This window comes from Haliotis rufescens, unplaced genomic scaffold, assembly GCF_023055435.1.
Source record: "Haliotis rufescens isolate VD_foot unplaced genomic scaffold, xgHalRufe1.0.p SCAF_16, whole genome shotgun sequence".
Taxonomy (NCBI): domain Eukaryota; kingdom Metazoa; phylum Mollusca; class Gastropoda; order Lepetellida; family Haliotidae; genus Haliotis; species Haliotis rufescens.
In genome coordinates, this window is record NW_025963846.1 from 9,963,609 (window position 1) to 9,975,623 (window position 12,015).

Below are 12,015 nucleotides of genomic sequence, written 5' to 3' on the forward strand. Positions count from 1 at the left end.
GTCATCTGTGGGATGACTCCATGCCCAATGTAGTGGCCATAAAATTTCCGAGTCCCGTGATGGGATTCGAACCACGGACCTTCTGATCCGAGGTCAGACGCCTTGTCCACATGACCAAAGAGGTTAACCCTGTCAGCAAACTGATAAGGTAAGGATGTCATCTGCGGGATGACTCCACGCCCTGCTACATACTCCCCCGTCAACAGAAGGCATGTCCCAGGCCGCATAGTAGGGTACTGAGGCTTATTTTGCTCAAATTTAATATGAACATGCTCAGCCCCACGTTGGGCTTCAATGTAGTGGCCATAAAAGTTTCTGGTCCCGTGATGGGATTCGAACCACGGACCTTCTGATCCAAGGTCAGACGCTTTGTCCACATGACCAAAGAGGTTAACCCCGTCAGCAAGCTGATAAGGTAAAGATGTCATCTGTGGGATGACTCCGCGCCCTGCTAAATCTTTAGCAATTGATTAAGGATTGAGAGTGTGGTTGTTATTTGTCTTTATAATGTGGTCTGTTTGATGTGAGAGGACAGCACTACGTCAATGTTATATTGTTGATATGGGTCCGGGTAGTCCTGTGGGTACCTGGGTCCTACCCAGTACCCACCCGACCCAAGTACCCAAGTTACTGTCGCTGCCCTCCTAGACATCCAAGTAGAAATTTTTACCATTTATTATGTTATACTGGCAATATCAAATCTGAATACCATTGTGTTGCTAGATATCACATCAATTTCTTAGAATCCTAGACGTAATGGTTTCTAAGAAGAAGATTTGATTGTTTTCTTCATTAAAAAAAAGAAACATTCCCAGCAACCTTTGTTTGTTGCAAGTGGTGGATCGCGTGGTCAGCCTCAGTGACATGATTGATAACATGTGATCAGACCCCAATAATGGCATAAATTGTTGAAATTTATCAGTAAGTTGATATTATGCTGATATTATCAATCACTTGATTGTCTGGTCCATACTTGATTATTTACAGGTTGCTGTCAAGTAGCTGGAATATTGTTGTATGCAGGAATGCAGTATTAAAAAGCCAACAAACAAGTGTTACAGTTTCATGTTAATTCCTTCAGCCACATAGCAGCCAACCCGAAATGTTTGCAGGTGGCTGGCGTGGTGGTGGATTTGGTTTAATGCTGTCAAGTAGCTGGAATATAGTTGGATGCAGGAATGCAGTATTAAAAAGCCAACAAACAAGTGTTACAGTTTCATGTTAATTCCTTCAGCCACATAGCAGCCAACCCGAAATGTTTGCAGGTGGCTGGCGTGGTGATGGATTTGGTTTAATGCTGTCAAGTAGCTGGAATATAGTTGGATGCAGGAATGCAGTATTAAAAAGCCAACAAACAAGTGTTACAGTTTCATGTTAATTCCTTCAGCCACAGCAGCCAACCCGAAATGTTTGCAGGTGGCTGGCGTGGTGGTGGATTTGGTTTAATGCTGTCAAGTAGCTGGAATATAGTTGGATGCAGGAATGCAGTATTAAAAAGCAAACAAACAAGTGTTACAGTTTCATGTTAATTCCTTCAGTCACATAGCAGCCAACCCGAAATGTTTGCAGGTGGGTGGCGTGGTGGTGGATTTGGTTTAATGCTGTCAAGTAGCTGGAATATAGTTGGATGCAGGAATGCAGTATTAAAAAGCAAACAAACAAGTGTTACAGTTTCATGTTAATTCCTTCAGCTACATAGCAGCCAACCCGAAATGTTTGCAGGTGGCTGGCGTGGTAATGGATTTGGTTTAATGCGTCCAAAATGGCTTTAACTATTTTGAGCAAGACTTAAGCCCTCTGGTTGAAAGTTTCTTCTGGATTTGTTTTGTTTTTTGTATATTTAACAAAAATATGTTTGAGTTTCCTGTAGTGATCATAAGATCATGAGAGCATAATGAAAATATGGGATTCACATGCCAAATGTGAGTCACAACTGGTAATGTGTGAGAGTTAGCTGGGAAACAGCCAGTTCAGAGACATCAAAAGTTTAAAGATGGACAGATAAACATTTGGGACAGAGGGCAAACAACATGCACTGCCATAAGGTCACATGGAACTGTAGTCCTAGTGATATTAATTGGACAGTTTGTGATGCAAAATGAGGCATAGAAGAATAGGCATTGAAATTTTTAAGTAAACATACAGGTACAACCACATTTTGCGCCTAAAGAATGTCTTACAGAGATATATTACTTTACCAAATATATTACTTTAATTGTAAGCATTGTTCTATTTTGCTTAATCCTTTGAGATAAGATTTATATGTTTTTCTTTTTTTTGTATTCATCTATGTTCATATACTCTTCATAGTAGCATTTCTATTAACCCACACATGAAAGAGTGATTTTCTAAACCAAATATGAAGGAAAGTATGTTAATAAACTGGTATTATTGTGAATATTATATCAAAGCAACTATTTTGATACAATATATATACATGTGACATAATATGAGTGCTATTAACCAGATCTTAACTTTCACATTCCAAATATTTATGACCCTGTGTTGTGTTTTCAACAGAATCCTATTCCACCTGGAGAGCCAATACCAGTTTTTGATTCACCAAGGATTATTGACTTAACAGCTGACATGGCTGAGGCAGTATCACACTGAATGGAACTATTCTGAGATCTGTGACATTATGCAGTCATGTGTTGCTACACAATGACACAGCAAATTCCAGCTCATCGTGCTCTACCGGGTATTCGGGCATTCACTAGTATTTAAGTAGGTAAGTTCATTCACTGAGATTATCCAATCGATATTGGGTTATGCAAAGACGTACATGTATATACGTCCGTGGGTTATGGAATGTACAATGAGATGAATAATAACGATAAGATTTGAAGGTACAGTTTCATCCCTTATGGAGGAGATATTGAGATTAGGGTATATAGCCTTAAATAGCTAATTAAATACTAAATTGCAGACTAGGGAATCATGATGGATCGGAACAGTTGATGGTAGTGTTGGTTTGTAATCATGATCCATCATCACAAGAAGTATCAGCCACAAGGTTTTGTGTCCAGCTGCATCTGAAGCAAGTACTATTTGCCGTTAGGAGTTTATATAATTTGTTCAACTTTTCATACGTCTATACATAATTCAATGTTAACACTCATTGATAGGCAATAACTGAGACATTTTCATTTCAGGAATAGATGATTTCAAGTTTTCAAGATTTCAACAGCTACTTACACATGTAATGTCTTGAAAATAAAACATGCCATATATGGTTTCAGTTATGACAAACTGATTATGTTAATGAATGATTTTTATGTCACCGCATATTCCTATTGCAGCTTTGTTCAGTGGCTGCCACAGATGAAAGTGCATGTAGAAATGGCCACAACAGAGACAGATCGGCCCGAGCTGGACTCCTCGCATACCCAGTCAGACAGTGAGCAGATGGAGCTTACCAAGCCTCTCTTTGAGAATGGTCGATACAAAAACCCATGGGATACGTGGAGGTACAACAGTTTTTGGAACTTCATTAAATTTGCCAGAGGAAGGGAGAACAAGGAGGATCCCCAAACAGAGGTACACCATTAACAGTGTTACAATTGAAGTGTGGCCCAGTTTGCCCAATAGCCCATGGAACAGCATTTCAGTGTGTGGAGTTGTGCCCCTTACCTGTGCCAAGATCTGGGGATAATGAATTATAATCTCAGTCTGTAGCTATGATCACTGCCCTGTCCATATTGAAATAGTAAACATTTCTACCAGGGCTTTCGGGGATCCTTTGATTTAAATGCTAATGCAATAAACCACAAAGACCCCACTCAAATGTTTACACTATGTAGCAGGGATTTATCAACACATTGTCAGAGGCAGATATTTGTCCCGAAGCCTGCTGCATATGTCCTTAAGAATACCCCAATATGAAAAATGATATTTCCAATAAATGTTATTAATGTTATTACTTATGGCAGGTCTAATGGTAGAGCGTCCGCCCGGAGAGCCGAACTTCCGGGGTTCGATCACCAGCCGCGTCATACCAAAAGACGTTAAAAGATGGTACTTGTTGTTACCCTGTCTAACGCTCGGCATTAAGGGGCTAAAACAAGGACTGTCGGCTCGGAGTCAGTATACTGTGTCTGAGTGGGGTATTCATGGTAAACTGCGGCATGGTATCTCAGTGTGCTAGCACTATACATCGGCATCAGTCCGGACTAGTACAAGCAGCCACACACACAGACATACTCGTGCATGCACGTCGCTATATAAGTGCAATAATCTTGGACGCGACGTTAAACCCCATTTCACCTCACCTCACTTATGGCAGAGGTAACTTCTGCATGTATTTCACTGATAACAGGACCAATGAATAGAAAAAGGTTTTAATGCTTAGTATTATTGCGTTGAATAAAATATCAAATTGCTTCTAACTTTAAGAAAATATAAAATTAGAATATTTTTGATCAGATAACTTGTTTCCTTAGTTTAACTACCAAGGGTGTTTAGGGTGGAATTCTAGTTAAATTCCTGATAAAGTGATTGTCTCCATTATAAACCATTCATTTTAAGATGAGGCTCTCATTGATTTGAACGACTATGCTTGTCGTAAGAGGCGACTACCCTTGTCATAAGAGGTGACTAACAGGATCGGATGATCAGGCTCGCTGACTTGGTTGATGCATGTCATCGTATCCCAATTGTGTAGATTGATGTTCATGATGTCAATCACTGGATTGTCTCGTCCAGACTTGATTATTTACCAACCGCTGTAATATAGCTGAAATATTGCTGAGTGTGGCCTTAAACAACAAACAAAAAACATTGATTTGACTATACATGACTTCTGATTTGATCGGAATCATCTGTGATTTTTGCCTTCTTGCCCAAAATATTTGATCTATTTTTACAGGAACTCGATAGAACCCTTCCCATCATCAAACCCAACCTTGAAGAATTCTCAAACCCGCCTTCCACGGGTGTGAGATACATGTGGATTGGGCACGCCTCGTCGCTGGTGCAAGTGGATGGTGTCACGATACTGACAGACCCAATATTCAGTAGCAGGTGCTCTCCCGTGCAGTTCATGGGACCTAAACGTTACCGTGACCCGCCATGTACTATAGAAGAATTGCCCCACATAGATATTGTTGTAGTGAGCCATAACCACTATGATCACTTGGACCGGTATTCGGTGGAGGCATTGAACAGGAAGTACGGTAAGAATCTGAGATGGTACGTTCCTGTAGGAATCGGCAAATGGATGTCTGATCGAGGATGTGAAAATGTTGTCGAGTTGTCCTGGTGGGATGAAAATATTTTCACAGGAAGGTCAGAGGTGAAGGTTGTCTGCACGCCATGCCAGCATTGGTGCAAGAGGACACTTACAGATACTAATAAGGTATGTAAGTGATTGAGCTGTTACAGTATGAAAGTCACAATACATCAATGGTATTCAAAGCTTTGGTGTCGTTTGGGTCTGTAGTATTTGTCATAAAAATAATGCACTGGATAATAAAGGTACGTGGGTGTTGAGGTATATAGGTGGGCAGGTGGGTGAGTAGGTAGGTGTTTAGGTATAGGTGGGCAGGTGGGTAGGTAGGTTAACGGGTGAATAAGGTAGGTCAGGTACATTCAATTGGTCTGTGTGATCATAAAAGGTAACACACCTATTACTTATGTAGTGTAAGAAAATGATTGGATGCAGAGATATAACACAGTAATTAATAGGTGTTAATTGCTAATTGTTAATATAACCCGTGAAGATCCGGGGTCGAATAAGTCTTCAGCTACCCACGCTTGCCATAAGAAGCTTAACAGGATCGGGTGGTCAGGCACGCTGACTTGGTTAATGCATGTCATCATATCCCAATTGTGTGGATCGATGCTTATGATGTCAATCACTGGATTGTCTGGTCCAGACTCGATTATTTACAGACCGCCGTCATATAGCTGGAATATTGCTGAGTGCAGCGTTAATCGACAAACAAACAAATATTTGTTAATATCTATCTGAGTTGTGTCATATTTCTCATTGCTATCCCTGACGTATATGCCATATTACATAAGGGTTGTTTTATTCACTTCAGGCACTGTGGGCCAGCTGGGCTGTGATTGGTCCAAAGCATAGTTTCTACTTTGGAGGAGACACTGGCTATTGTGAAGTGTTCAAACAGATTGGCTGGAAATATGGAAACTTTACACTTGCTGCTATTCCAATTGGATGTTTTAAGCCAAGGTTTGCATATTATGTGTACAATGATATATGTAGAGGGCAAATTGTTTGTCCTTTTGCCTTTGAGTGTAATAATGTAGTGGTAATTATTGCTGTATCATGCATGAATTATATTGTGTACAATTTCAATGCAAAGATAACTTTAGGGAAAAAGTATTATCAAAAGGATGTTAAAGGTTACTTGCAAATGTCAACTTCTGCATAGAATTATGTTTGTATTTCTCACCTATGTCCTTTTTTTCGTTCCATTTTCTAGTGCAAATCCATAGAACTCTGTGTGTGCAACCTTGCTCAGTTAATGTTGTCATGAGCCCTTTGGGGAGTCCAGGGAAAAATAGGTTCCCAGTATCCTTGTCGTGTATTTCTTGTTTGGTTTGTTTGTTGTTTAACGCCGCAATCAGCAATATTCCAGCTATATTGACGGCGGTCTGTAAATAATCGAGCCTGGACCAGACAATCCAGTGATTGACATCATGAACATCGATCCACAGAATTGGGATTGATGACATGCATCAACCAAGTCAGTGAGCCTGACCACCTGATCCGTTTAGTCGCCTCTTACGACAAGCATAGTCTCCTTACAGACTAAGTGGTTTGATGAATAATGTGAGCAAGCAAACTCATATAAGTATATCATTTACTGAAAAAATCAGGAAAACAAATAACAGCATACGTTGTTCTAAATATGTACAGGCAAAGAAGGACTTCAACAATTTATGTGGAGCACAAAAACAAGTATACGAAGAAAAAAGTAATTAATGAAATCGTTGAAGCAGATTAAAATAAAGGTAGTCGCTTTTTACGGCAAGCATGGGTTGCTGAAGATCTTTTCTACCCCGGATCTTCACGGGTCCCTTGTCATGTAAGGTAGAACTGGTTGACTGATTGCATGTCATTGGTGGTGTCTGTATGGTTACCTATGCCTTGAATCACTGGTCATTTAGTACCCCGCCTAACTTTCAGTGTTCTCCTCTCTATTAGGTGAGGTGAAATGGGGTTTAACGTTGCAACGCAAGATTACTGCACTTATATAGTGACATGCATGTGTGTGTGTGTGTGTGTGTGTGTGTGTATAGTGTATAGTCCTAGCCCACTGATATACCATGCCGCAGTTTAACAATACCCCACTCAGACACAGTATACTGACTCCGAGCTGACCAGTCCTTGTTTTAGCCCCTTAATGCCAGGCGCAACAGGGTAACAACAAGTACAATCTTTTTACATCTTTTGGTATGATGCGGCCGGGGATCGAACCCCTGACCTTCTACTCCCTGGGCGAACGCTCTACCACTAGACCACGGAGGCGGTCTCATCCCTGTATAAACAAACAAAACAGTGCACACTCTATATGCAAAGTATGCACACCAGTGTTTATGTTTACAACTCCATACGCTCAAAAACATATTGAAGTCAATTCTTATTAATGAATATGTCGTCAGTAATAACTCCAAATTTAGTCATTAACACACCAAAAATGTAGACAACAATACAGAATCCGCGACATCACTGTTCATCCTAATAACAACACAAGCTCCACCCATTCTTTTTTCAGGTAATCAGGAAACAGTGGCCTATATATTTGGGTTTATGGAAGCCTAAATGTAAATCACAATTGTTTGGTTAGCCAGTATAATGCCATGGTATCCCCTCTGCCTTCAGCTGGTTCCTGTCTCCGCAACATGTTGGCCCACAGGAGGCGGTGCAGATCCACCGCGACATCAGAGCCGTCAAATCAGTCGGCATCCACTGGGGCACCTTCAACATGATGGCGTATGAGGTAGGACTGTTCAGTCATTATACGTTATTCATCATTAAAGAATGGACTTCAGTGCATGAATTTATGACGGACATCAGATTAGGACTGAGAGTAAAAGAAAAATGTTATTTTTAGGATCAAATTTTGATTAGACCTGACAATATTAATGACCTTCATGTTAAAAATATCTTAAAACTGTAAGGAACCTTTTCAACATCATATCTTTGATGGATTTATGATCACAATCAAACAAGTGTTACATTCGATACTAAGTGTAAGATCACCATGATTGAAGCCATATGTGTGCAACAGGATTTAACATGCAAAATATGTCGAAAAGCACAATAACATTTTGGGGGTTGCTTGATGGAGTAGGTTCTCAGTACCCGAAGCTGTTATTCATATGTGACCAGCGACATAGTCTGGTGGATAGATAGATAGTGATGTCATTTGATTGTGATGTCATGGTAACCAGTGATGTCACAATGGTCTGCAAAGCATTGTGATGTAATTTCATTGCAGCAATATCTACAGTGTAGATATCGCTTGATCTCATCCAAGCAATATCTCCTGTGGGAGCCAGTTTTGGATGATAAACGACATTAAACCCCACTTCACCTCACCTGTTGAAATATGTGATTCATTGATTGCGTGTCATCATACCCTGTTAGCATGTATTATTGTTATTGTATTATGGACTATTTGTTTGGTCAGACTTGAGTATAATTTCAATGCTGCCATGATGCAGTTGTAATGTGATGGAAAACAACATTTTATTGTTCTTTTCATAAATAACAGTGACCATATGAACTTGTTTCAGCACTACTTGGAGCCTCAAGAAACCCTCGTCGAAGAGGTATCAAAGGCAGGACTGAAGCCAGATGACTTTGTCACAGTCAAGCATGGAGAAATATGTATATTTTAGATCTCTGAATCTCATGCTATCTCACACTATCAATATTGTAAGATAGCATGTTGTATGCCTGGCAAAAAGAGGGTGTTGTCACTCTCCTCATGTATTCTTCTTGGAAGGGTGCGCTGAAGTGTTCTAAAGCACAGGCCTCGTCTATCAGTCATGTACACTTGCTTTATGCGTTGATGTCAGTACAATGTCTTTGCAAGGACTCACCTGTCCTGATTTCACATGCTGTGTGTCACCTGTTTTGCTGTTACCTCACATGTCACCTGTTGTGACGTGATCTCACACACATCATCTGCTGATTGTGTCATGTGAAGATCTGAAGTCTTTGAATAATAATAAAGGTGCTCTATGTCAGGTGTCCCAGGGTTCACTGTCAGGCAAAAAGACTGAGCAAGGGTGTTTTTGTGAAAGTTATACACGAGAGTGCAATTTCTCAATTTGTCTGTCTTTTTCTGACATAAGTAATTCATCAACAGTTATGGGAAGTATGGGCAAGGATGCCACCTTCTGCCCTCTATTTCAATGAGATCAACTGTATACAAGCGCACTGACCACATGTTTGCCACTTTGAATGGACTTAACACTCTTTATGTAGGGGTGTTTGGTTGTTCAGGATGTCTGGGAACAAATACACACTTAAAGAACAATAGGATGACTGATAATACTGAGTGATATGCTTTGAAAAGCATTTCAGTGTAATATCTTTGGCTCATCTGACTGAAAATCAAGGACAATCAATTGAAAGCGGTAATGAGTTAGACCATTCGTCACCATTCGCCCCTTTCCGTACCCTGCAAGAAGACTAGTCCCCCTATCGATGAATGTTATGTGCGAAAATACGACAAACCAATCAGAATGCGAGCATGATTTCAAGTTCTTCGTCAAAGAATCCCTCAGAAATACTTTTTGATTTTACATATGTCTTGCATCTAAAAATATACCCAAGACACAGTTACATGTGTTCACTCACACTGTATAATTCTGCATGTCTATGTATATTTAAATTACACCTGAAATATATATAATATATGGGGAAATATATGTTAACCATTAGGCAACGAGTTGACAATTGTTTTAGGTATGCCCGTTTGCGCTAAGACGGAACCAGGTCGCAAAAATGGCCATGAGAGGGGCACGAGTCGCTATTCGGCTTGTCCCGGAATAACACGAGTTGGTCACGAATGGAGTTAGACATTACTTTAGTTAGTTCTGCCATAATTGATTTTAATATGAACAAATCTACCTGTGTTTTATATATACAACAGAAATGCCTTACAATACTCAGGGATGTCACGAGTATACTTGAGTTTGAGTCTGAGACTAAATGTCTCAATTAAAAGAACTTGATGCATGTTAAGATTCAGAGAAGTTAATACATTTTAGAATGTTTTCCAATGTATAAGGCTGATGTTCTCATGGGAGTTGGACCACGTTGTTGTTTGTTACAGATGAGTCTGGGCATCTGCAAAAGAAAAATCATAAATTAGAAATACTGTGTGTAATTAAACCTATTATTATATGTAGGTTGTTTTCTGAATATTTTTCAAGAAAATATGAAGAATAGTTTCGAAACCAAGAGGCATTATTTAAATAATCTAAAATCTAAATTATGTCAAAACTATTATGTAGGTTGTTTTCTGAATGTTTTGAAAATAAGGAGAATAGTTGCAAAGCAACGGTCCAACATAATGAAAAATCTATTTCTTTGTAATTGAGCTTTTGAATGCTAGGAATCAGTTAAAAGGATTCAGATTGTCTGTTAGAGAAGAATGATTTATATTGAGGGGCAGTGGGGAGTGTGGGATGATGCGTGGGAAATGGTGTTTAGAGGTTCTCAGTTATATTTGAAATGGAACAGATAATGTATATAATGGAAACAAGAACATCAAGTGTGACGATATTTAGTTTGTATTGTTTTGTTTACTTGTTGTTTACGTTGTTTAATGCCATACTCAGCAGTATCCCAGCTATATGATGGCAGCCGGTAATATAATCTAGTCCAGACAAACCAGTGTTTGATATTAATAGCAATGATCCATGCCATGACGGCACATTGACAAGTCATCAACCGAGTCACAGATAGTTTTGCAAAGTTTGAAAGAAAATTGCCCACACAAAAAAGACACACATTCTCTTGTTGTTACTTTAAATACCCTCTGTATACATTGTTTATATAACTACTGAAATGAAGAAAATAAACCTATCAAGACCATCCGATCCATGTAGTCAACTCTTACGACCAGCATAGGTTGCAGGGGTCCAATTCGAACCTGGACTTGCCACAGGGTTGAACATAAATTGATATAGAAGTTAGCATTATGTCTGAGGCAAGAAAGTGCTTATTTAATATGACATTTTGTTGCAGATTTCATGTATATAATCACTTTAGTACATGTCACAGTGGTAAAAACTAACATTTTTAGTCCATTAGTCCTTTTAATGGTAACATATAGCAAAACCCTTAATGACAAATTTCTACTAGTCCTTATGATACTTTAACTATTGAACACTTTGGCAAGGACTACAGGACTAGTGCCAATTTCTAACGCTGTGTTGTTGGAAGCAATAACTGTGTCAGGTGCTGCAGGTAAACTGTTTTTACCATTGGTGTCTTGTTTGTTTGTTTGTTTGTTCAGCAATATTCCAGCTGCTTCACTGTGGACTGTAATGGAACTGGGCCAGGCAAACCAGTGGATTTAGTAGCATGATCAACATACCATGCTGTTGGTGTACGCAGGCACACTCAGCACGTCAGAGCCTCACCATCCAGTCCCCATTAAGGGGTGGTTGGGGTAGCCTAGTGGTTAAAGCGTCCGCTTGTCATGCCGAAGACACAGGTTTTATTCCCCACAAGGGTACAATGTGTGAAGCCCTTTTCTGATGTCCCTTGCTGTGATATTGCTAGAATACTGCTAAAAGCAACGTAAACACATATTCAGTCAATCATTTACTCCAGTCCCCATTTAAGGCAAGTACTTGGGACCCAATCTGCCCAGAAACCTGACAGGCAATTAGTGGTGTAACGATTCACCATTGTTCTTGCGTAAAACCATACTCACTTACTCACTTACTTTCATATTGATGTAGAAGTGGGTCCGGGGTCGCTCATTGGAGCAGGGCTTTAGTATGATGAATACTACTCAACTA

At 39.7% G+C, this 12,015-nt stretch overlaps 1 protein-coding gene across 4 annotated transcripts; it reads left to right on the top strand.

Moving 5' to 3' along the window:
- The first annotated feature begins 1,589 nt into the window (after positions 1-1,589).
- On the top strand, positions 1,590-11,474 carry LOC124134531 (N-acyl-phosphatidylethanolamine-hydrolyzing phospholipase D-like). 4 transcript variants are annotated; one of them, XM_046499394.2, is made up of 7 exons: positions 1,592-1,722; positions 2,521-2,731; positions 3,303-3,540; positions 4,868-5,356; positions 6,045-6,193; positions 7,850-7,967; positions 8,767-11,474. In XM_046499394.2, the coding sequence occupies exons 3-7, from the start codon at positions 3,325-3,327 to the stop codon at positions 8,869-8,871; spliced, it is 1,077 nt and encodes a 358-aa protein (XP_046355350.1). In that variant the 5' UTR covers positions 1,592-1,722; positions 2,521-2,731; positions 3,303-3,324; the 3' UTR covers positions 8,872-11,474. The 4 variants fall into 4 exon arrangements, with proteins under 4 accessions (XP_046355378.1, XP_046355350.1, XP_046355368.1 ...); XM_046499412.2 differs by having other exon boundaries at positions 2,521-2,727; XM_046499422.2 differs by lacking the exons at positions 7,850-7,967; positions 8,767-11,474 and adding an exon at positions 6,447-6,596 and having other exon boundaries at positions 1,590-1,722.
- The last annotated feature ends 541 nt before the right edge of the window (positions 11,475-12,015 follow it).

Coding starts and splice junctions, on each gene's coding strand:
- LOC124134531 (XM_046499394.2), top strand. CDS start 3,325: ATGAAAGTGCATGTAGAAATGGCCACAACAGAGACAGATCGGCCCGAG. Junction 6,194..7,849: donor ATTGGATGTTTTAAGCCAAG/GTTTGCATATTA, acceptor CTCTGCCTTCAG/CTGGTTCCTGTCTCCGCAAC. Junction 7,968..8,766: donor TCAACATGATGGCGTATGAG/GTAGGACTGTTC, acceptor AACTTGTTTCAG/CACTACTTGGAGCCTCAAGA.